The following is a 25,966-nucleotide window of genomic DNA, read 5'->3' on the forward strand; positions in this document are numbered from 1 at the left end:
ACGCCCAACGCGCCTGCGAACTAAATACTTTCATTTTCTCTATGAACTACCAGAGTGCTAAGAAATATCTCTACGCGTCTAAAAGAAAAACCATCTAGGCATGCCAATTGTTACCCGTATTTTGATGTGATGTGTGTCTGTGTGTCTGTCTGTTAAACTGACTGGAATGATTGTTGGGAGTCAGGGGCACGCGCCTGACTTACCCTATCTGTAGTCCCACGGCATAAGCTACGGGATTCGAGTGGGCTCTAACCCGACTTCCGCGGTGATCCTCATACGGCTTAAGGCGGTCAAAATTTATTTTGATCCAAGCAGGGGGATTATACCTGCCCGCCCATGCTAAGAGGCACCTAAGTTCCCGAGAGGGACGCGGACGGGCGAGTACGCGAGTGCTTCTATGTCAGTCTAAATGTATCGTCACCCCTGGGCCCTTGTAATTACCGCCGTCCTAGCCACAACCCTCTCTGTTGGGCTGGCCGAGACGGCACCAGAAAGTTGGAACCGCTGCAAAAGATTCTTGTTAGCTCTTGTTTTTCTTTCATGGGTCGGATGTTTTATTGGAATTAAGTGTTTTATCGGCTGATCAGAATTAATTATTCCATCCTTTGTTCCTCTCTCCTCCTTCCTCAGCTCCCTGCGGCTTTCCCTCCCGCCCCCTGGCCAGCGGCGCCCCTTCCCCCACGCCCGTGCTGCCCGCGCCCCCTTCTCTTCTCCTCTTCCTCAGAATCATAACATGGGCCAAACGCAGAGCACCCCTCTCTCCCTCCTTCTCGCCAACTTCAGGGACGTAAAAGCTAGGGGACACAACTTAAGCCTAGACATTCGCAAAAGGAAGTTGATCACCTATTGCCGCTCTGAATGGCCCACCTTTGGGGTCAATTGGCCTACAGAGGGAACCTTCTGCCTCCCCGTGGTCCTTAAAGTAAAATCAATAATTTTCCTACCAGGGAAAGAAGGTCACTCGGATCAGATTCCCTATATTCTGGTGTGGCAAGATTTAGTAGAAAACCCACCTCCCTGGATGGCCTCTTTCTTAACAACAGGGCCATGCAAAATTCTAGCGGCTAAACCTATCAACCCACCCAAGCCGCCAACTCCAACTGCACCCCCTGTTCTCCCCGACAGCCAAGATTTACTTTCCCTTGACCCTCCCCCTTACCAGGTTCCTCCTCTCATTCCGCAAGCTGCCCCTATCCCTGCTGCGCCGGCAGAGCCTCCCGTAGCCCAGCCCATAGGAGAACTAGAGAATAGGGAGGCTCAACCCGCGCCCATGCCTAGTGGGGGCGAAGTCCAAAGGCCGGCTGGACGCACCCGTAGGCGGGCCCCTCATGAGCCAGGACTCCGCCTTCCTGACTCCACCGTAGCTTTACCCTTACGGGAAATAGGGCCTCCCGATGATACGGGGAATCCCCGACTTCAATACTGGCCCTTCTCTACCAGTGACCTATATAACTGGAAAACCCAGAATGCCCGATTTTCTGACAACCCTAAAGATTTAATAAGTCTCTTAGACAGTGTTATGTTTACCCACCAACCCACCTGGGATGATTGTCAGCAGCTCCTCCGAATCCTGTTCACCACCGAGGAGCGAGAAAGAATTCAATTGGAAGCAAGAAAGCTGGTTCCTGGAGATGACGGCCAACCCACTGCTAACCTTGATCTCATTAATGCAGCTTTTCCCTTGACCCGACCCCCACAGGATGGCTGGGACTACAACACGGCAGAAGGTAGGGGACGGCTGCGCATTTATCGCCAGACTCTAATGGCGGGTCTCCGGGCTGCTGCACGCAAGCCCACTAATTTGGCAAAAGTGTATTCAGTAATACAAGGTAAGACAGAGAGCCCTGCTGCTTATTTAGAAAGATTAATGGAAACCTTCAGACAGTATACCCCCATGAACCCTGAGGCCCCCGAAAATCAAGCTGCTGTTGTAATGGCCTTTGTAAATCAGGCAGCCACTGATATTAAAAAGAAACTCCAGAAACTAGAGGACCTAGAGGGAAAACAGATTCAGGACTTACTCCGTATTGCCCAACGTGTCTATAATAATAGAGAGACTCCAGAGGACAGGCAACTTAAAGCCACCGAGGAAATGACCAAAGTCCTGGCCGCTGTTGTCCAAAAGCCCCTGGATAAACAAAAGTCCCTAGATAAGGACCAATGTGCCTATTGCAAAGAAAAAGGCCATTGGGCCCGAGAATGCCCTAAAAAGAAAAAGCCACGTCATGATCAAAAACCGTGGCAGCCAAAAACCACACCCGCCCTCTTCACTCAAGATGCAGAATAGGGGAGACGGGGTTCGGATCCCCTCCCCGAACCTAGGGTAACGCTACAAGTGGAGGGGAACCCAGTTCAATTCCTAGTCGACACAGGGGCACAACATTCGGTCTTGATCAGACCCCATGGAAAAATTTCTGAAAAATCTTCCTGGGTCCAAGGGGCTACCGGGATAAAAAAATATCCCTGGACCACCCAGAGGACTGTGGACCTAGGAAATGGAAAGGTCACCCATTCCTTCCTAGTCATCCCCGACAGCCCCTGCCCCTTATTAGGAAGAGACTTACTCACTAAAATGGGGGCCCAGATTCATTTTATGCCAGGGGGCCCCCCCAAGTGACTGGCCCTCACAACCAACCCATGACCATACTTACTCTAAGATTAGAAGATGAATATCGACTCCATCAGGGGCCACCCTCACAAAGTCAAAACATAGAGCCCTGGCTCCAGCAGTTTCCAGAAGCATGGGCTGAAACCGGGGGTATGGGGTTGGCTAAACATCGCCCAGCTCTATTCATAGAGCTGAAACCAGGGGCAGATCCAGTTCGGGTCCGACAATACCCGATGTCAATGGAGGCCAGAAATGGCATCACGCCACATATCCGTCGCCTCCTAGACTTAGGCATCTTGCGTCCCTGCCATTCAGCCTGGAACACCCCCCTGCTGCCTGTACGAAAACCTAACAGTGCGGACTACCGTCCGGTACAAGATCTGAGAGAAGTTAACCGCCGAGTCATGGACATACACCCAACAGTACCCAACCCCTATACCCTCCTAAGTGCCCTCAGCCCAGAAAGACAATGGTATACTGTCCTTGATTTAAAAGATGCTTTTTTCAGCCTGCCTCTGGCCCCCAAAAGCCAAGAGCTCTTCGCCTTCGAGTGGTCCGACCCTGAGAGAGGCATAAATGGGCAACTCACCTGGACCCGGCTCCCCCAAGGATTTAAAAACTCACCCACCTTGTTCGATGAGGCACTTCACGAGGATCTGGATCCGAGGTAACCTACTTGGGGTATCTGTTAAGAGAAGGCCAACGATGGCTCACTGATGCACGGAAGGAAACCGTCCTCCGCATCCCCCGACCCACAACGCGAAGGCAGGTAAGAGAATTCCTGGGATCGGCTGGGTTCTGCCGCTTGTGGATACCTCGGTTCGCCGAAATGGCTAAGCCTCTTTACCTGGTCACCCGAGAACAGGTGCCCTTTGAATGGACAGAGGAAACTGAGCAGGCTTTCCAGCAAATTAAACTCGCCCTGTTGTCGGCACCAGCCTTAGGGCTCCCCGATGTCTCCAAACCCTTTCATCTCTTCATAGATGAAAATAAAGGGGTAGCCAAAGCAGTGCTGACGCAACTCCTTGGCCCATGGCCCAGGCCCATTGCCTATCTTTCAAAAAGACTGGACCCAGTAGCGGCTGGCTGGCCCCCTTGCCTCCATATGATCGCTGCTACAGCTCTAATGGTAAAGGTTGCTGATAAATTAACTATGGGACAAGAGTTACATGTTACAGCCCCTCATGCCATCGAGGGAGTCCTCAAACAACCTCTTGACCGATGGATAAGTAATGCCCGACTGGTTCACTACCAGGGACTATTATTAAATCCCCTCAGAATCATTTATGCTCCCGCCCCCGAACACTAAACCCTGCCTCCCTGTTACCAGACCCGGACTTGGATACCCCCCTCCATGACTGCGCTGAGAAATTGGCACAGGTTCATGGAGTTCGGGAAGATTTACAGGATGACCCTCTACCAGACGCCGAGGTTACCTGGTTCACTGACAGCAGCAGCTTTGTACATCAGGGTCAAAGGTATGCGGGGGCAGCAGTCACAACTGAAACTGAGACTGTTTGGGCAGAGCCTTTGTCAGCTGGCACCTCTGCCCAACGGGCTGAACTTGTGGCCTTAACCAAGGCACTGACTTTGGGAAAAGACAAGAGACTAAACGTGTATACCGATAGCAGATATGCTTTTGCTACAGCCCACATACATGGAGCTATATACAGAGAGAGGGGACTGTTAACTGCAGAGGGGAAAACCATCAAAAATAAAGAAGAAATATTGGCTCTTTTAAAGGCACTCTGGCTGCCTAAACGACTAGCCATCATACATTGCCCAGGCCACCAAAAACCGGTCACACCGGTGGCCAGAGGAAATAATTTGGCTGACCAGGTGGCCCGAGAGGTGGCCTTACAGGTGGACTGTGCTTTAATGACCACCCTACCAGACCCCGGTTCAGCTAGTTTACCAGAAAGTCCCACCTACACTAAAGAAGACCTAAGCTGGATCCAAAAATTGCCTATGACTCAGTGCCTTAATGGATGGTGGAGAGCAGCAGACTGTAGCATAATCCTCCCAGAAGAAATGGGAAATAAAGTCTTATCCAAGATGCACCGAGCCACTCATATGGGCACAAGAAAAATGCAAGACTTAATAAGACATGCTAGGGTCACCATTAAAGACTCTAGGACAAAAATTGAACAGATAGTTACTAGCTGTAAAGCTTGCCAATTAACTAACGCCACCAACCACGGGAAAAACCCTGGCTCCAGAACCCGCGGAACCAGGCCGGGAGCCTATTGGGAAGTAGACTTCACCGAGGTAAAGCCTGGAAAATATGGGTACAAATATTTGTTAGTGTTTATAGATACCTTTTCAGGATGGACAGAGGCCTTCCCCACCAAGCATGAGACTGCGCAGGTAGTAGCAAAGAAAATGTTGGAAGACATCATGCCCAGGTACGGATTCCCTACCCTAATAGGATCAGACAATGGACCAGCATTCGTTTCAAAGGTAATACAAGGGATAGCGCAGTTTATTGGGGCCGATTGGAAACTACATTGTGCATATAGACCCCAAAGCTCAGGACAGGTAGAAAGAATGAATAGAACCCTAAAAGAGACCCTAACCAAATTGACCATGGAGACTGGCGCTAACTGGGTAGTCTTACTCCCCTACGCTCTGTTCAGGGTGCGGAACTCCCCTTACAAACTGGGATTAACCCCCTTTGAAATCATGTATGGAGTGCCCCCCCCTATAATTCCCAACCTACAGTCTAATGTGTTAACTGAATTTGATGATCATAAACTTCTTATTTCCCTGAGGGAACTCCAGCACACACACCAGGAAGTTTGGCCCAGATTGAGAGCCATTTATGAGAGCGGGCCCCCTCCTGAGCCGCATCACTACCGACCCGGAGATTGGGTATACGTGCGGAGACACAAGCAAGAGACCCTCCAACCACGGTGGAAGGGACCCTACATTGTGATCCTAACCACACCCACTGCTCTCAAAGTCGACGGGATTGCCACCTGGATCCATTACGCCCACGCCCGACCAGCTGATCCCTTTGCGGTTCGAGAAGACTTCGTGCCGGAAGCCAACACCGCCTGGACAGTTGACCAGAGTAAGACCCATCCTTTAAAATTGACTTTGCGTCGAAAACCTGACCCCGAAAACCGGCTGAGACCAAAGGCCTGGGTGTCCCATACCAAGACTGTTGCAGCAGCTCCTGACCCACAATGATCGGAGGAACACACATTAGCGTGCTCCTGCTCACCTCCTACGGACTGATAAGTATTGCGAGCAACCCCCATATACCCTATACTTTAACTTGGGAGGTTTCTAATTTAGAAACCCAGGAAGTCTATAATACTACCACAGCAGACGATACTCCCCTAAATGCCTGGTGGCCTGATCTATATTTTAACCTAGAGGACGTAGCCATAACCATGGGGGTACTTCCCCCCAATGGAAGCCGCCAGCGTCCTAATCCGTCATGGACCGGAACCCCAGAAAATGAAAAAGAGCGTATAAGATCTAGTGGGTTTTATGCATGTCCCGGGTTCAGAACAGGAGCAATGAAAAAAACCTGTGGAGGAATCGAATCCCTCTACTGTAAGGCTTGGAGTTGTGTCACTACCAATGATGGAAGCTGGAAATGGGAGGTAAAACCCCATTATATTGACATGAAATTTGCCAGCCCCTGTCCCAAGCAAACCCGTGCCTGTAACCTTATTCGTATCAAATTCCTAGAGGACGGAAAAAAGGAGACGAGATGGATTACGGGACTAAATTGGGGAATTTACCTGTATCGGGGACCGCCTTACTTTGCAACTGTTATTCAGATAAGATTAAAAATAAAACCCAAAGCCTCACCAACACTACTAGGGCCAAACCAGTCAGTATGGCCCACAAGTAAGCCCAATACTACCCCGAGGTCCACAAATAAGGGTACTAATCCTCCGGCCACTCAGGTGGTCACTGTAACCGGGGCTACTCCAAGAAAACCCCCAAAAATTCAAACCCCATTCAAAGATGACCCCTTATGGGTAATGATGAATACCACTTATAAGGCCTTAAACCATACTAAACCCAATGAAACAGAAGCTTGTTGGCTGTGCTATTCCACAAAGCCTCCATTTTACGAGTCAGTAGCAATAGTAGGAAATTATAGCACTGCGAACAACTCAGACGCTTGCAGTTGGGGACAGAGAAGACCCGGCCTCACACTACCAGTGCTTACGGGGAATGGGACATGTATAGGAACAGTGCCAACAAAATATAGCCACTTATGCATAAGTAACAGAAATATATTCAATACTTCAGAAAACTGGATTATTCCACCAAATAACTCATGGTGGCTTTGTTCTTATGCGGGATTAACCCCTTGTCTCTACAAGGATATGTTCAATCAGTCAGAATTCTGTGTAATGGTAATTGTGTTCCCAAAAATCATATACCACACAACTGAGTATGTAGACCAGATGTGGATAGCACCCAAAAGAGTAACTAAGAGAGCACTCATTACTGCAGGGGCTCTAACACTAGCCACCATATTCGGACTCGGGGCCATCGGAACAGGGACAGGGATCTCGGCCTTAACTATACAAAACAAGGGATTTAGTATACTTAGAGAAGCGGTTGACAAAGATATGGAAAGAATTGAAACTGCCATCACTTCGCTTGAAAAGTCCCTAACCTCCCTCTCGGAAGTAGTTTTACAAAATAGGAGAGGATTAGACCTGCTGTTCCTACAGCAAGGTGGTCTCTGTGCAGCACTAGGAGAAGAGTGTTGTTTCTATGCTGACCACACAGGAATAGTAAGAGATTCTATGGCCAAGGTCCGAGAAGGGCTAAATAAACGAAAAAAGGAAAGAGAACAGGAGGCTGGATGGTTTGAATCCTGGTTCAGTGCGTCCCCATGGTTAACTACCCTGCTCTCCGCTTTACTCGGGCCTCTAGCCATCCTACTTCTCGCTCTCACATTAGGCCCCTGCATCATAAACAAAATTATTAATTTTGTCCAAGACAGGTTCAATGCTGTACAATTAATGGTCTTACGAACTCAGTACCTACCGCTCGAGACATTACAAACAGAGGCTTAAAAGACCCAAGATTGGCTCTTTAGGCACAAGGAAAAGGGGGGAATGAAAAGAACAGCTTTAAATCCAAATGACAGCCCTGCCTTAGTTTAAAGCTAAAGTTCTCTTTTCTGCTTATTATGGATCTTTGATAAGAAATACAATTGCTGAGAAGTCTGTTTTGCTTGCTGTTTGCTACGAGCATTGTGAGGCCTTTCCTGAATGTAACCCGCTGTGTAGTAGAATGGGTTGTAAACCTTCCTAAATGTAGTCTGATATGTAATGGAATGAGTGATTATACATAAACTAACCGGCATTTCTCGCTTCTGTAAACCTGCTTGCTTAGCACATTCCCCACCTACCCTACCCCCTTCCCCCTTCCCCCTTTTTTCCTCCCGCCACAAGTAACGGACAAAGCCTTCCCGCCAAAGGACAGACAAAGGACGCCCAATCAGAGAACAACAAATGTCCTTACTTTAAAATCAACTAATCAGGCCCCTCATAATTTGAAACCTCCCCTGTGCTATTTGTCTCTGTCTATAAAAACGCTGTACCAACCCTGATCGTGGCCTCTTGCGTCACCGGCGACGAGTGCGCAGAGGACCAGGTTCGAACCTGCAATAAACGACCCTTGCCGCTTGGCTTTGACTTACGACTCTGGTGGACTTTTGTGGGAGGTTTCGGAACTTCGGGCATTACAGTAGTCCAACCAAGAAATTGAAATTAGGTGACATTCCTTATCAGGCAATGATATTTAATTGAATGAAACATACAATGGGGACTATAGGTATAGCAATAAGCAGGTCTGGCAGACTTAGTATATTTCCAAACAAGGCAGATGTGTATATGGAAAATAATTAAGCATATGTGATGATCATAAACTTAGGATAAGCTCTCATTTAAATAATGTGAAAAAATGCAGTCTTGGCATTAATAAGAGACTAAAGAAAAGGTAAGTGACACCCATTCTTTATCAAATCACAGTTTTGACATTTTTTATTAAAAATACTAACACAGATGTGATAGAGGGCTTCCATTTTCCCCTTTGCCCCCTACCTTTGCCTGATTTTCTTTCTTTATTATGATCTACCTCTCCTGTCCCAGAAATTTGACTAGCTGGAAAAACCACAAGTCTTGTGAAAATAGTTCTAAGAAAATACTGATATGATGGTTGTTGTGACAGTATGTTCACTTCTCTTGGACTCACTGTCATCAAGGACCATGTCCACTGATTATATAGGAACCAACCAACACAGGCAGCATGATCTCTGTGGGCCCTGAGGAACTTCATGCAGACACTACTACCCACTGCCTAGCCTCATGCCTGTTCCTCACAAACTAAATCCACAAAGTTGGCATGCTCAACATCACTTATCCCATAAAAACCCTGAACTTACTTCAGTCAGCTGGTTTTTAAGCACTCGCTGATGTACATCACCTGAATAAATCATTTAGCTTTGATTTGAATCACCTAAATCGTTTTCTATGCTTTAAAAGGTAATGCTGACAAATTAGTCTGTGCCTGAAATGAAGTAGCTGAGATGGTGGAATAAATGACATATTGAGAAATGGCAGAAGAAACTCTAATGAAAATGTTAATCTTTAGATGAGAAGATTTGTTGAAAAAGAGTGTTGATTTGTTCTACATTACAGATTAAAAACAAAACAAAAAGAAAACACTATAAAGATAAGTGCTCAATTTTAAAGCTCAGATTAGATTTAGAAATTCATTTTGCAAAGCAGTGAACTTCTCATTTTTGAGAATGTTCAGAAAGAGGTTGGATGACCATCTTTCAAAAAGATTATTGAATTGCAGACTTCCACCTGCAGTTAGGAGAGTGCCCTTCTCACCACAGTTGGCAGCATTTAGTCAATTATCATTGACAGCTTAATAGATGAATAAAGCTTTGTCTGGTGAAGGAGCTTAGGAGCAATGACATCCCAGTAGTAATGAGCACATCTAGCACCAAATTTTGGTTTTAAAATTTCCGACTTCAGACTAAGATGGAAACGTAGAAGGCTCCCAAATTTCCCTCCTCCTTGGACACACCAAAAACACAGCAACACGTGAAGCAATTCCCTCTGAGAGAAATCCAGAAACTAGTTTGACTCCCACATCTCAGATAACTGAGAAAATACCCACATCAAAACACATCTCTCCATAAACTCCACCCCCAGCACTGCTCCCCACAACTCACAGCTTCTCCTGCAGACCAAAAGGCTTGGACCTCATCTGACACCCCAGCTTTTCAAGCTGCTACCTGAGCAATGGAGCTTCAAACCACCTACCTCTGATAGCCACCAAAGGCTCATGTTCACAAGTCCCACAGGACTATAGCAAAAGAAGCAGTTGTTGATGGCTAAGAAAGCACTTACCCCTGCTATTCTCCAGGACTCAGCACAGTGGGAACAGTTAAAAACACCTATCTCTAAACCCTTCCTTGGAAGGGGTTTCATTGTCTCCTTTACTAACTGCTGCCTGAGGGTACAGGCATTTAGCATGCATTTAGGTACTGACCCTCCTCAGAGCTTAAAAGAGCAGGTGGGCATTTCCTCCACCTTTTCCCTCCAGCTCACTCCAACAATAAAACCAAGTTGCCAGCATCTCCCTGAAAGAAACTTGTCCAAATATCTAGTGCCTCAACTTCTATAGCTGCCACCCAAGGCATAGGCCCCCAAATTAGTTAGTTGGTATGGCCAATGGGGCTCGAATTCATGATCCCTTGGAATGATAGCAAACAAAAAAACAGTTTATAAATGGGTATGGAAAAACACCCCCCACAACTATGGACCCAGGCTTAGTGCAGAGGGAGAAGGTAAAAATGCCCATCTCCCAGTTTGCCCCTGGAAGGTGTTTGACTTCATAATTTCTCAGCTGCTGTCTGAGGATCCAGCTTCCCATCAGTCTGCATCTAGGTGCTGATAGCGATCCTTCCCTTTGGGACACTTGTAGGTTTTATGATGCACTATACTAAGAGAAATGGAGAAAAGCATCAGACAAAACCCAACATTGATACCTGGTAAAAACTCTTAATAAAATGAATATAGAATGAATGCACCTAAACATAATAAACTCCACATATGACGAGTTCACGGCTAATATACTTAACCATGAAAAACTGAAAGCTTTTCTGCTAAGATCAAGAATAAGATAAGGATGCCCACTCTTAACAGGTTTTTTCCATATAGAAAGGGAAATAAAAGATTCAAACTGGAAAGGAAGAGGTAAAATTGCCTCTGTTTAGATAATATAAACTTATATAGAGAAAACCCTGAAGACTCCACCAAAACAAACAAAAGAACAAATAAAAAAAACCTGTTAGAACTAATAAATAAATTCAGGGGTACCTGGCTGGCTCAGTCAGAAGAGCATGTGACTCTTGATCTCAGGATTGTGAGTTCAAGCCCCATGTTGTGTGTAGAGATTACTTAAAAAAATAAAAATTTAAAAATCTTAAAAAAAAAGAACTACTAAATAAATTCAGTACAGTTGCAGGATTCAAAATTAATACAAAAATCAGTTGTATTTATATATACTAATAATGAACTATCAGAAAAAATATAATTTTATTGACAATAGAATCAAAAAGAATAAAGTAATAAATTTAACCAAGAAGATAAAAAATCTGTTCACTGTAAAATATAAAACATTGACAAAAGAAATTGAAGACACAGATGGAAATATCTGTTGTACAAATGGATTGGAAGAATTAATATTGTTAAAATACCCATACTATTCAAAGTGATCCACAATCAATGCAATCTCTATCAAAATCCCAATGACACTTCTCATAGAAACAGAAAAAAAAATCCTAAAATTTGTATGGGACCAATAAAGACCTCAAATAGCCAAAGAAATCTTGAGTAAGAAAAATATAGTTGGAGGCTCCTGATTTCAAGCTGTATCACAAAGCTATAATAATCAAAGTAGTATGACATTGGTATAAAGACATACACATAAATCAATGGTACAGAATAGGGAGCCTAGAAATAAATCCATGCATATATGATCAATTAATTTTCAACAAAGGAACCAAGAATATACAATGCGGAATATATAGTCTCTTTAATAAGTATTGTTGGGAAAGCTGGATATTCTCTTGTAAAATAATGAAACTAGACCCTTATAGTGTGCCATACACAAAAATCACCTCTTAAAGGATTAAAGACCCAAAACCATAACACTTCTAGATGAAAACATAGGGGGTAAACTCCCTGACATTGGTTTTGGCTTTTTAGATCAACAAAAATTACTTTTTAGATTTGACACCAAAATAAAGTCAACAAAAGTAAAAAATAAATAACTGGGACTGTATAAAACTAAAAAGCTTCTTTTCAGCAGAGGAAACCATCAAAAACTGAAAACACAACATACAAAATGGGAGAAAATATTTATAAACCACATAGCTATAAGGGGTTAAAATTCAAAATATATAAGGAACTCATACAACTCAATAGCCAAAAAACAAATAACCCAATCAAGAAACAAGCAAAAGACATGAATAGATATTTTCTAAAGACAACATCCAAATGGCCAACAGGCACATTAAAAGGCCCACAACATCACTAATTATCATGAAAATGCAAATCAAAACCACAATAAGATATCACCTCACACCTATTAGGATGGCTTAATCAAAATGACAAGAAATTACAAATGCTGGTGAGGATGTGGAGAAAAAGGGACCCTGTACACTGTTGGTGGGCATGTAAGCTGATATGGCTACTATAAAAACAGTGTGGAGGTTCCTCAAAAATTAAAAATTGGACCACCATGTGACTCAGCAATTCCACTTCTGGGCATATATCCCAAAGAAACAAAAACAGGGTAACAAAGAGAGATACATATTCCCATTTTCATTGCAGCATTATTCACAATAGCCAAGGTCTGAAATGGAAACAACCTAACTGTCCATTGAGGATGAACAAAGAGGGGCAACTGGGTGGCTCAGTTAGTTAAGCATCTGACTTCAGCTCAGGTCATGATCTCACGGTTCTTGAGTTTAAGTGCCATGTCAGGCTCTGTGCTGACAGGTCAGAGCATGGAGCCTGCTTCAGATTCTGTGTCTCTCTGTCTCATTCCCCCTCCCTCACTCGTGCTCTCTCTCTCTCTCTCTCTCTCTCTCTCTGTAAAAATAAATAAATAAATAAATAAATAAATAAATAAATAAATAAATTTAAAAAACCTTAGAAGATGAATAAAGAAAATGTGAAAAGAAAAATGTAAAAAAATATAAAATAATCATTCAGCCTTAAAAAAAAAGAAAAAGGAAATCTTACAATTTGTAAAAACATGGATGAAGCTGGAGGACATCATGCCAAGCGAAAGAAGACTAACAGGGTAGGACAAATACCATGTGATATCACTTACACATGGAATTAAAAAAAAAAAAAATCGTTGAATAGAATGGTCATTACCAGGGGCTTAGTGTAATGGGAAGTAGGTAGAGTTTGATAAAAGTTTACATTTTCAGTTAGAAGATTAATAAAGTCTTAGGATCTAATATATAACATGATGACTATAGTTGATAATACTGTATTATATAATTTGAATTTGCTAAGAGATTAGAATTTGTGTTCTCACCAAACACAAACAAACAAATAAAAAAGATAAATATGTGAGGGGATGGTTATATTAATTAACTCAATGGTAGAAATCCAGTCCCAAAAATGTACAATTTATACTTATATCAAATCATCACATTGTACACTTTAACTATACTGTAATTTGGGGGAAGCTGGGTGCCTTAGTCAGTTTAGCATCCGACTCTTGATTTTGGCTCAGGCCATGATTTCATGGTTCATGAGTTTGAGCCACATATTGGGCTCTACGCTAACAGCACTGAGACTGCTTGGGATTCTCCCCCTCCTTCTCTCTCTGCCCCTCCTCCACTCATGCTCTCTCTCTATTTTTCAAAAATAAATAAATAAATCAACACACATTTAAATATATTGCAATTTTATTTGTCAATGATGCCTCAGTAAAGCTGAACAAATATTATTGAATTGCTAAATTAGGTAAGAATCTCTTAATAAGTATCTATACCCAAATTTCTCAGTCTTTCATGAGATGATCTCAGGACATATTTTCAATAACAGCTTCTTATGTATGTACTTTGAGAATTTTAACATATTTTTTTGCATATGTATTAAACATTTATTTATATGTTTATAATTTGGGCAGAATTATTCTGTTCAGGAATTTGTTTTCATTTGCTGCATGTATTTCAAAATGAGACATACTTCCAACTATATTCATTCTCAGGAATGATTTATTAATAAACATTACTTTAGAGGAAAAGATAGGTGACAGTGTAATACATGATTTTGTAAAACATTTTTATATTCTCCTTTCCAAAAAAATTAGAAAAAAATATTTTGGAGCTCTATAATATTAAAAATTATATAAAGTATTTTTCTCAGGGGACAAGCAAGTTAGAGTTCATTTACTGTAATTCTGGGATAAATATTGCCTTTTATTTTCAGGCTAGGTGAGTAAGATGGTGGTTCTTCTGACGTGGACATTTTACTGAGCAGAATCAACTCAGCAGATGAAACACATGTACCAAGAATATATCATTATACCAGTTTAGATTCCATACACATGGTTTCAATTAATTCTCACCTCAATAGAAACTATCTTTGAGTACTTAATTTTACCACATCCTCTATTATCATTATTTTCAATTATGGGCTTAAAAATATGTATACTTTGAAATTAGGCTTTGTCCTCCAGGATGTACCAATTTAATTCTAAAATTAAAAATTCTTTAGTTTTCAATTTTTAAAAAATGTTTATACGTTTATTTTTGAGAGAGATTATGTGAGCAAGTGAGGTCAGAGAGAAGGAGGCATAAATCTGAAGCAGGCTTTGCCCTGTCAGCACAGAACCCATTACAGGGCTTGAACTCTCAAAGTGCATGACCATGACCTGAGCCGAAGTCCAACACTTAACTGACTGTCACCCACATGCCCCACTGAAATTAAAAAAATTCTATCCCTTTGCTTGCACTGTTTTCCTCACCCAGAATGACTGTTCCATGCTCTGTTTTCCTCCTTCTTCTTTAATGTATTTATTGCCCCTTGAAGCCATTGTTTTTTTTTTTTAATTTTTTTTCAACGTTTATTTATTTTTGGGACAGAGAGAGACAGAGCATGAACAGGGGAGGGGCAGAGAGAGAGGGAGACACAGAATCGGAAGCAGGCTCCAGGCTCTGAGCCATCAACCCAGAGCCCGACGCGGGGCTCGAACTCACGGACCGCGAGATCGTGACCTGGCTGAAGTCGGACGCTTAACCGACTGCGCCACCCAGGCGCCCCTGAAGCCATTGTAAGCCATCTAAATTATGTGATCTAAAAATCACATAATTTAACATATTTTTTGCCTGTTTAATGACATTTCTTATGCTTGTAGGTCATCTCTAGGATTTAATGTTCTCTTTGTTTTTATACTATTAGTTCTGCTACTGAATTGCAGATTTGTTTTTGTTTGTTTGCCAGTGCTAATAGCTTCGATTACAATTTATTCCCCCATAAGCTTAAGTATCTGCCTTGTGCATGTAGGTCCTCAGTAATTATTCGTTAATTAACTGATTTTCACCATTTTTAAGTAAACAGACAAAAAACAGGCAGGAATTTGAATACAGGTAATTCATCAAGTTCATGTCTGGAGGAGGGATTTGTTGATTGGGAAATTTGCCACAGTCCAGGCCAAAAATGTCAGCTTGCCTGGATAGAAACCAAATCTTGTCTGGGGCCCAGTTTTGACTAGAATCCAATTCTTGGATTCACTTTGACTAAACTGACAAAAAGCAGGCATGTATGAACCAGAATTCAAGTTATTAATCTGTACTGAGAAATAAATATTAGAAGGACCAGATATTTGAGTCTATTTCTTATGGTGTCTTCTCCCCACCATGCCCCACCACCCCACCCCCCAGAATATTGAGTTCTAACTGCTATAGTGTCCTTTTTTGTAAGCTACCATTGCTGAATAAGGCTCCATATTACTGATGCAGTCTATGTTCAGCTAAGTTAATACTGTCTTTTCAGTTTTAAGCTACTAGAATTATAAGAAAACTCAAAGCTTTAGAAATATCTTTTTTTTTGGACAAAATAAATAAAAAAGAAAAGGAAAAGGAAAATAAAATGAAATACATGTTCTAATTTGAAAACACATCCAGACTGTAATAAAATAAAAATTTGGAGATTCTCTCAATTCTTGTTGCTCTGGTAGTAATATATGTTTTATATATATCTATATTTAATAACAGACTACATGTCTTCTTTTTTTTTTTAATTTTTTTTTTCAACGTTTATTTATTTTTGGGACAGAGAGAGACAGAGCATGAATGGGGGAGGGGCAGAGAGAGAGGGAGACACAGAATCGGAAACAGGCTCCAGGCTCCGAGCCATCAGCCCAGAGCCTGACGCGGGGCTCGAACTCATCGACCGCGAGATCGTGACCTGGCTAAAGTCGGACGCTTAACCGACTGCGCCACCCAGGCGCCCCAAGACTACATGTCTTCTTTGATGTGCCAAGGTTTAACTTCTATAAAACAATCCTATTTTCTTTAAGCTTTGGGGGCATCTGATTGTGGAGCCTCATTGGCCGCCTAACTAACTGATAACACTACAAACATAATTGTACATAGTTTTAAATGATAAATTATTATCATCTATTGTCACCAGTAGTCCTTAGTCTATATTAAAAAATAAATGTATATAAATATACAAATAATATATATTATTATACATATTAAATAATAAATTATTATCATCTGTTGTTGCCAGTAGTCCTTATTCTATGTTAGTTTCATAATTTTTAATAAAATATTTTATATTCTCCATGTAATAAAAAGATTTCATATTGAAAGTATGCACAGCACCCCTTCACGTCCAGCCAGTATGTTGTTATTAGTTCTGTTATTCTCCACTCATTTAACAAAAGAAGAGTATTACTTACATCACTATCACTGTCCAACTGTCCCATTTGAATACTGCATGGATAATCTAATTTACTGTGTTTAGTTTAATAGGTATTTTTTATTAATATCCCCTTACAATTCAATAGAGATTTTGGGCTATAACTACTGCATACTGTGTTAAGGACAGCAGTGAGTTTAGAATCAATTTATTTTAATTTAAATAATCTCTCTCCAATAATAATATTGTTATGTATAAAACCTCAGTGAATGACCCTTCATCCCGGATTGCAAAATATAAGAAAAATACTCTACCTTGCATCATATTTTAACAAACCTTATAAATAACACTATGAACATTAATTTTTCACACTCTGTGAAATGGTATCAGAAAATACAATTCAAGTTTTCAACCAAATTTGAAGAATTAGATCAATTGAAAAGTTTGAACTCTATCACTCTGTTTCCCCTTGGCAGTTGTCATTTGCCATTAAATAATGTATTTACTTTTCCACATCCTTGTACTTTTAGTGCTCATGCTTCTGCAAAAGAAGGGAATTTCTATAGTCAGTTTTTTTAGTTGCATTTTCAAAATCATATTTTAAAAAACCCTTGCTTTCTCAGAATTAAGGAGCAGACTGACCTCTTATTTATCCAGTAGAGTTTTTAGTTTTATCATTCTAAATTATGTTATCTAGTCTCTATTCTTTGCTCTGTAATAAAGAAGTACAGGTGGATTTAATATATCACAAATTCACCAATGCTTCTGCTCAACCTTTTTGCTTTCTGTTAAACATCATAAAATAGTGTGAAAATAATAAAAATCTCAAAAATGTTTCAACTGTTACATAATGAAACTATTTTCTCCATCTATGCTTAATGCTCGTTAAGTAAATAAAATTGATTTATTTTTAAAAAGGGAAAAGGTATATATTTTTCTGTGATTTTCTAACTATGTAATTACAGTTAAACCATGTAAGCTCCTGGAGAATTATAAATTTGGAATAATTTATATTTACCTTCACAGAAAATTGTTGAAGTATTTTGCAAAATCTAAAAGTATATACATATTCAAAGTAAAATTTTTTGCTATGTTTTTCTCTTTTCTTGTTCTGACAGAGTTGATCCCACTTCTTGCTCTATTAGGAACTTTTGCAATCTTTATATTTGCTTTTCATATGTAAGAATTTTGCAGTGACATATTGCTAAATTATGTTTCCTGACAGTGCAAAGAAACTCTGGTGTTTGATCTTTATCAAGTACGTGCTGAGGATCAGTCTAGATTTAAGGCAGTGCTGCAACAGATAAACAAATGTCCCTTTTATCAATGACTTTATTAACAGAACTGTCCTACACGTTTGACTCTAAAACATTTGAATTCCTCTTTAATCAGCAAAACAAAATATCAGTAGCTTAGTCACCTGTCATATAATTCAGTATTGGATTGACTTTGAATCATTACTTGCCAAAGGCTTGGCTGAGTCACCTGGATTTTGCTCTGGCACACATGTTAACTATACATTTCTTTAGGCTCTTTTCTGACTAAAAACAGTGAGCAATGTGAAGGGACCGTTTTATTTCAGTTCTATGAGAAGCGCTTTTATCATCCCCACTTTCTAAAAAATATATGCAAGTCAGATTAAAACCTGGGTCACTCCCGGGAAGAAGAAAGTAGTATTTGAACTAGAAAGAATTCAAAGGAACTCTTTGGAGGAGAGGTAGTCTGTGCTTTACAATTATCTGATTAACTTTCAAAACATCCCTTTGAGTTAGATGTTGCTATGCCCATTTTACAACTGAGGAAGTTAAGACTCCAAGATACTAAAACACTTACATACAGTATGTGGGCTGTGATAGGCAGAATGGTCCCCAGTGATGCCCATGCCCTAATCCTCAGAACTCGTAAATGTTATGTTACCTGGTAAACAGGACTTTGCAGATGTAATTAAGGTCACCGACCTTAAAACATGAGATTATCCTGAATTATCCCAGTGTGCACAATCTAATCATATGAACGCTTAAAAGCAAAAAATTAAAGAAATGAAAAAATTAAAAAATTCTCTGACTAGAGGCAGGAGAAAAGAAACAGAAAGAGAAGTCAGACATATTTAAAGCATATATCATTATATCATGGCACTCATATAGGCTTTATTAATGGCATTTAGGGTGTTCTGTACTATACTGCAATTATTAGTTTCCATTCTATCTTTCTTCCTAAAATGAAAATGACTAATGTAAAAAAGAAAACCTTGTTTAAAACTTTGCCATCTTTAGTGTTAGCTAAATTTCCAATTCAATAGATGCAATTATTGTCTAAAAAATATTCGGGGAGCCTGGGTGGCTCAGTCAGTTAAGCAGCCGACTTCAGCTCAGGTCATGATCTCACAGTTCATGGGTTGGAGCCCCGCATCACGCTTTTTGCTGACAGCTCAGAGCCTGGAGCCTGCTTCAGATTCTGTGCCCCGCCCCCCTGCCCCTTTCCTGCTCATGTTTTGTCTCTCTCTCTCTCTCAAAAATAAACATTAAAAAATTAAAAAAAAATTCTACTCTCACTTTTGCCAAGAGTCATTATAACAAATATCCATTTGGACATCCTAACCATGTTTTTGCAATATCTTATTCTAAAATATTATTATCAATTAATAGTTACGTATATAGAGAGAATTATATATTTTAAAGGTACATATACCCACACCATACTTTAATAAGAAAGAGGGAGATTGGTTGATTGAATGAGGTCATGAGCATAAAGCTTCTGGATCAGAGAAACAGTTTATTATTTACAGAGTGGTGTCTTGTGTCAGTTCCCCATGTTCCAAATCCCCACAGAGTTACATGAATGAAGATCCTATCTCACCCAGACACGTAGTTGGTTTACTTACATTAGAACACCCCCAAAATTATGAGACTAAGAGCTTATAGAGGTGCTGTTGACACATCTCCCCCTTTCCCCAGAAACCCGCATAACGACTTAATCATTCTGCATTGTAAAAAAATCCTCTGCAGGGAGGGGCGGGGAGAAAGTCTTTATCCTTATTCATTCCACTGGAATGGAAGCAAATGTCTCTGGGTAGACATCTTTAAACTTCTAGCTTCCTAGGTCTTTGCTATTCAGTCATTTTTCTTGATTAGAAGTCTTCAACCATGTACACCATGAAATATTCATAGAAAATTCTCTTTCAATACACAGTCATTCTGAAAATTAGTAAACATGCCCAATTATTGCTTGCAAAACTAATCAGATCACCATATCCTTTCTACACACTCCCCCCCCACACACACCAAATGTTTTTCTAGTTCAAATATGCTTCCAAATCTCCACATCCAAGTTTAATATTTGCTCTGGATTTTCAGCATACTAATTTTATACATCAGCACCTCACTATAATGTGATAACTGACTTAAAAATTTAATCACATAAATATGAGTTTGCATTACTGCTAGATTTAGGGGAAAATTTCAAAACCCAATTGCTGGGGGTTCTGAGGGATCTCCTGCACTATTCAAAAACACTCTAGGTCCATCTACAGTTTGGTTCTTCCTGGAAGTGGTATCTATCCGAGTTAAACACTGGCATGGATGATTATGGGTCCTGTGACTGGCTGGAAATTCTAGGAAGTGATTCCAAAAATCTCCAGGTGATGGATAACTGTTCTATGTCATTATCTGACTCTGGAAGACTAGGAGCAAATAGGGTTAATGACAAGCAGTAACATCTCCAGAATTTTTGAGACACTAAATTTTGTTGCCCATGAAAATCTTCCTTCTATTTCCAGAACTTTCATTTCTAAAATATGCTAAGAACTTCAACCTACCTTTATCAGTAAAGTTGTCCAGAGAAACAGAATGTATACCTGTGTGTGTGTGTGTGTGTGTGTGTGCATATATACATACACATATGTATATAGGGACTTTATACATCTGTGTATGTATATAATTATATATACATATACGCATATATTAATATACTTAAAACATATATACATACATATATATGTGTATAAACACATGTAAAGATGTAGGGAAATCAAAGAATTGGATTGCATGATTGTGGGCACTGGCTAGTCAGAAATCTATAGACTAGGATGGGAAGCTAGAAACATTTTTGCAGGAACTGTTACCATTCTCTTGAGACAGAATTTCTTATTCCTTCTAGAAACCTTGATTTTATTTCTTAAGACCTTCAGCTGATTGGATGAGGTCCATCCATATTATCAAAGGTAACCTCCTTTACCTAGAGTCAACTGATTGTAGATTTTAACCATATCTACAATATACCTTCATAGTAATATCTAAATTACTGTTTGATTGAATAACAGTATTATAGCCTAGAGAAGTTTTACATCTGGATGTTACAATCACACATTTGTGAATGCAGGCTGGGTATAGGCCTAATTGAAAGCCAATGCATTTTATAACTGAATTCCCTATGCTGTGATATTATACATATTTTTATAGACTTATGGTTGGTACTGTTAAAAACAGTGGTAATAATCTGATTCCAAATGGGGGTGGCTACATTTGCAGTTTATCCTGTTGTGGCCCAGTATGTCCTGCCCCTCTCTATGTGTTTATACACTTAGGTTCATGGGATATCATCAAAAGAATCTACCTCTGTCAATAAGAAACATGAGAGTGTGAGTTTGAACTCCATTAAAAAGTGGATGAAAAAAAAAGTTTCTCCCTTCCAGAAATGTACACCTAAGAACAATACAGATGAATGAGATTTTAAATATCAATTACCTTTCAATATAGTCTTCCATTGTAAAAAACTTTACAACACTTTTCTCTCCCACCCTCAATATGAGGTTATATTAAGAATGTTGATGCAATATATTTTTCTCCAAAAATGTTGATGGGTTCTTGTCATCATCCGAGATTCCCAGTGGTGTTTAACTCAGTAAAATGACTAACACTCCCCACCCCTCCACCACCAAACTTCATTGATGACATCTCCAGAGTGGGTGCCCTTTCACTCTTCCTTGAGCTCTGAGAATCCTCTGTCAAATGACAAATGGAAGGAACATACACTTGGCTGTTGTGTGTCATGTAAGTGACAACAAATATCTTACTACCTGTTTTCCTGATTGCCTTTTCTGTTGTAGAATACAGCACTTGGGAACACTATAAAAAATCGGTCTAACCTATAATTAGAATGTGATTTAAATGCTTAAAATTATCATGTGTTTTAAATATTTGAAATTACTAATCCATTGGCAAGTCTCTACATGGGATCTAATCCCCTAATTTGCAATCTACTCATAGATGAATTTGGTAAAAGAAGATGGATAGTCACAGAAGACAGAGGGAGTAGAATCTAGGTCTGGAAAATCCAGCTGATTCCCTCCATGCTTTGTTCTGCATAACTTCTCATTTCAAATTCAGAATACCTGGAATATGTGCCCATTTTTTAATGTAGATGTATAAGTTTAATACCATCTTTCCTTCAGAAAGTGTGGTGAGTTAGCAAATTATTGCCTTGGGTCATGCTTCCCAGAAGTACCTCCTGAGACAAAGATTCCTGTGTAAGTGATTTATGCAGGAAGTATTTCTACAAGAAACCACAAAGGAATGTGGGACAGGACAGGCTAATGGAAAAAGAGTAGTATATCAATCAATATTTGCAGTAAAACAAACCACATCAAATTTTACTAATTTAAAATGAAAGTCATGTTTTGGCTCATGGTTTGGGGGGTTTAGAAATTTGGGCTTGGCTCAGCTGAGTGGTTGCTTTGTTAGGCTCCATCAACTGACAGGTTAGTTATGATATGATTGGACTAAAATGGTTTTACTCACATGTCTGACAGTTGGGCCTGGCTCTTGGGTGGGGTGCTTTGGCCATGTGTCCCCAGCAGCCTAACCCAGCTTTACTCATACAGCAGTATTTGTCAGGTCTTCATGAAGAACAAGAGAGTGCAATCCACAAAGCAGAAGCACCTTTCACACTCCTGTCTGCATCAGATCTGCTAATATCCCATTGGACAAAGCAAGTTACATAATCAAACCAGAGTAAACATATGTAGAGTTTATCCAAGGGCTTCGATACAGGGAGGAACAAATCACTGTGCTTCATTATCACAACAATTTCCTACAGGTAAAATCACAAAGAGCCACATGGCTAAATGGAAACCTTAAACTGTAAGGCATAAATCAGAATTTTCCTGTTCTGACACAAGGGGATTGGGCTTTCAAGTTTTTATATTGGTTAAGTAATGGCCCACAGGAGGATTTCCAGGTCCCTCTATCTCCCAGTACTGGCAAAGTGAGCCCTGTGGTGCTGGCTTTTGGAGGTGAGAGCACACATGAGATGCAGAGAGGGCCATTAGAGGGACAAAGGGGACAGGGGACCCAGATAGCAAAAAAGCATTTCAGGAATCTGGATAGACTGAGCAATAACATTGTCTGCTACAGTATCCCCTTCCCTTGCTCAGATTCAATGATGTTGATTAATTAGGTCACGAATTAGTTGTCATGGAGTCTTCAAGAAGGTGGTTTTCTGAGAGAAGCATACACTGGAAAGATTAGTGGGATGAGTCTCACAAATGGTCCTTAATATCACTTATGTTCATCATCTCTTTGCTCTAGAACCTAGTCTACATCACCCTTTCCCTCAAGGTCTAAATGACTTGTCTGGTAGCAGGATCTAGACTTTCATAGTTCTAAGGGATCTGAGCTCCTGATTACTTTTTTTTTTTGTCAGGCTATAGTTGCTGTAATTACTTACTTATAGTTAAAACTGGGCAGGCTAGTATACATAGAGATCTCTGAATTCTGAAAATATCTCTTCCTTTTCCCTTTATGTGGCATCAAACCTATCTCCTCACAAGGACCAATGTCAATTATTCCTGCCAGTATAGCAAATCTTTTCTTTGCACACTGATTTCTAAAGTTTGGGGCACAATATAATAAAATGGCAGCTGGAGTTTTTGGCTTGGTGGGATTTTTATAACATGTCCTGAAGAAAACATCCTTCCTCTGGGACTTGGGATCTCTAGACTTAAGAGACCTATATATGAAAATCAGAAGCATAAATCCCCATGTAGATCAATAGAAGTGATGGTGAGTAGTTATCACTCCTTCTTGTACTCCTTGGTTTCCAGCCCATGTAGCCCATGTGTCAATGACATATGTCCTAAGGTGGTTGGTTTGGGGTATTTGCCACATTTGAAAAGGTAGGATCTCATTCATACACAGATTTATTTTCAGGCTGGTGACTTAGCTACACCTTTATGAGCCCATTTTAGCACTCTAAAAGGATACATCTTCTGTATATGGTAATACCATTGAATCCAATGGTATGGTGCCCATTGTGGATCCTCTCTTGTCTTAAATTAGCACCCTTTATTCAATCAATGATCTCTTGTTAAATCACACAATTTGTGAGCCCATAGATACTGATATGGCCAAGGCTGTGTGAGTGAAACTATTCCTAAGTTTCTTTAGGAAAACCTTGGTCCATTAAGCATTGCCAAGATCCTTGTAGGAAAGTTTTTCCACTGGCCACTTTGAACTGGTTGGAGATTATAGTAATTAAATCTACTGTACTTTTGTCTTTAAATATTGCCACCCAGTTTCTGCATTTCTAGCATCCTATCATCTTTTTTGACACTAAGGATCCCAGTTGTAAACAGCATCTCTTACCATCAGCACCAGACTGAAAAATAACAGCTACCAGTGGGCTTCTCTATGATGCATTCTTTTATCACTGTTGAAAATAGTGTCCTCTGGCTCTCTCAAGGACCATGATCATCAGAGGAAGTAGTGGTGATTTGGGGTCTTATACAACATATTCTATCAAGCTCACTTCTGTGTGCCTTTCTGTGTGACATTCTGCCAAGGAAAACTTGACATCTCCACTATAAACAATATAAACAATCTTTTTTTTTTCTAAGATTCACAGAGGCATCTCAGGAACATATGCAGACCTGGTCCAGGTGTCTTTTCCTTGGTGTTAAATCCTGAGGCATGAATAAGTGTTCCCATATCAAACAAAACCTCCATTATTTAGCTTCACAGTCTGCTCCTACAAGACTAGGTCCTGGAAGATCTATACCAGGTATGATTCCATAGCTCCTACTAGTACATAATAGCTTATCCTGAAGCTCTTTTGGTGACTGATCCCTTTTGGCTTTTAGTAGGAACAAGAACTCTTCTACTGAGTTAGACTAAGACTTGTTGAGAAGGGCACTGTTATCTCCTAGCAAGGGGGAGTCATGCCAATTCTCTAGACCTGGAATGTTGAGAAGAACTCTACGAACCCATTACTTTGAAGCACATCCCTCTAAATGTCCCCATCCCAAATGTCAGAAAACTTAAGACACAAAGTCATTCTTTTCTGAGGTTCTTCCTTCTTATAATTAGTCCTTGACTTGGTCAACAGAATAATCTGTTCTTGGGCTGTGGGAAATGAGGATCTCCTTCTATAAAGGTGTTTTGACTTTCATACTGTGTTTTAAATTGCTACTTCAATGGCCTGATGTTGCCATTTTCTTTTTTCAATTTATCAGTTGAATTCAGCAAATGTCAATTTGTCATAAATATTATTCATAATTACTATTTTGTATAATTACCACTTACCCCCCTCCATATAATATCAACTGCTAGAGATATATGAGACAGAACATCCATTTCTACCTCTATCCCATCCAACTTCACCACAAGTGAAAGTCTTAACAGCACTGCCCCTGTTGTCATCCCACTTTAGAACTTTTCTTTAGGATCCACTTTCTAGGACCACAACTGGCATTTATACAAGTTAAGTTTCCCAGAAGCTGACTCAAGACAAATATTCATGTGCACATGAAACATTAAGAAATGTTTTCAGACTCAGGAGTGTAAGTATAACTCAGAGCTTACCCACGCTGAGTCAAGGATGCTGGACTTCACTACTCCAGAATTTATTGCCTGACAAGAAGAACAGATAGTTTTGGTTCTTTAGTGTGTGAATAAAATTATTCTAGGGCCTCAAAGGTAGTTATCACAAAAGAGCTTTCAGTTGGTGACTGCTGAAAGGAAAAGAATCAAAACCTAGATGAGGAGGGCAGTGGTGGTGAGTTTGGTGGTGGGCCAGAGGTGTACCATATGATGAAAATGGATTCTCACTCCCCAATAACATCTTATAGAATGGAAGTTAATCTCCCAGATTCCAAGTGGGAATTTATAATGCACTTGTTTATTTTTTAAATAAAATTGACCTAGTATTGCAATCATGCAGTTACATGACAGTTGCATAATCTCTTTGAAAAATTTTGTAAACTATTAAGTACTATAGAAATGCAAGTTTTTAAAATTTTTTTTCAACGTTTTTTATTTATTTTGGGACAGAGAGAGACAGAGCATGAACGGGGGAGGGGCAGAGAGAGAGGGAGACACAGAATCGGAAACAGGCTCCAGGCTCTGAGCCA

General features: G+C 40.3%; 1 protein-coding gene across 1 annotated transcript; it reads left to right on the top strand.

Annotated features, from left to right (window-relative positions):
* The first annotated feature begins 690 nt into the window (after positions 1 to 690).
* LOC124520847 (uncharacterized) lies at positions 691 to 5,801 on the top strand. Its single transcript, XM_047091942.1, is given in 4 exon segments — positions 691 to 2,593; positions 2,596 to 3,265; positions 3,268 to 3,902; positions 3,905 to 5,801. Coding segments are annotated over 4 exon segments (5,061 nt in total). The 5' UTR covers positions 691 to 733; the 3' UTR covers position 5,801.
* The last annotated feature ends 20,165 nt before the right edge of the window (positions 5,802 to 25,966 follow it).

Source organism: Lynx rufus, unplaced genomic scaffold (genome assembly GCF_022079265.1).
Source record: "Lynx rufus isolate CCGP_SWC_20201006 ecotype Redwood Valley unplaced genomic scaffold, mLynRuf1.p SCAF_3, whole genome shotgun sequence".
Lineage (NCBI taxonomy): Eukaryota > Metazoa > Chordata > Mammalia > Carnivora > Felidae > Lynx > Lynx rufus.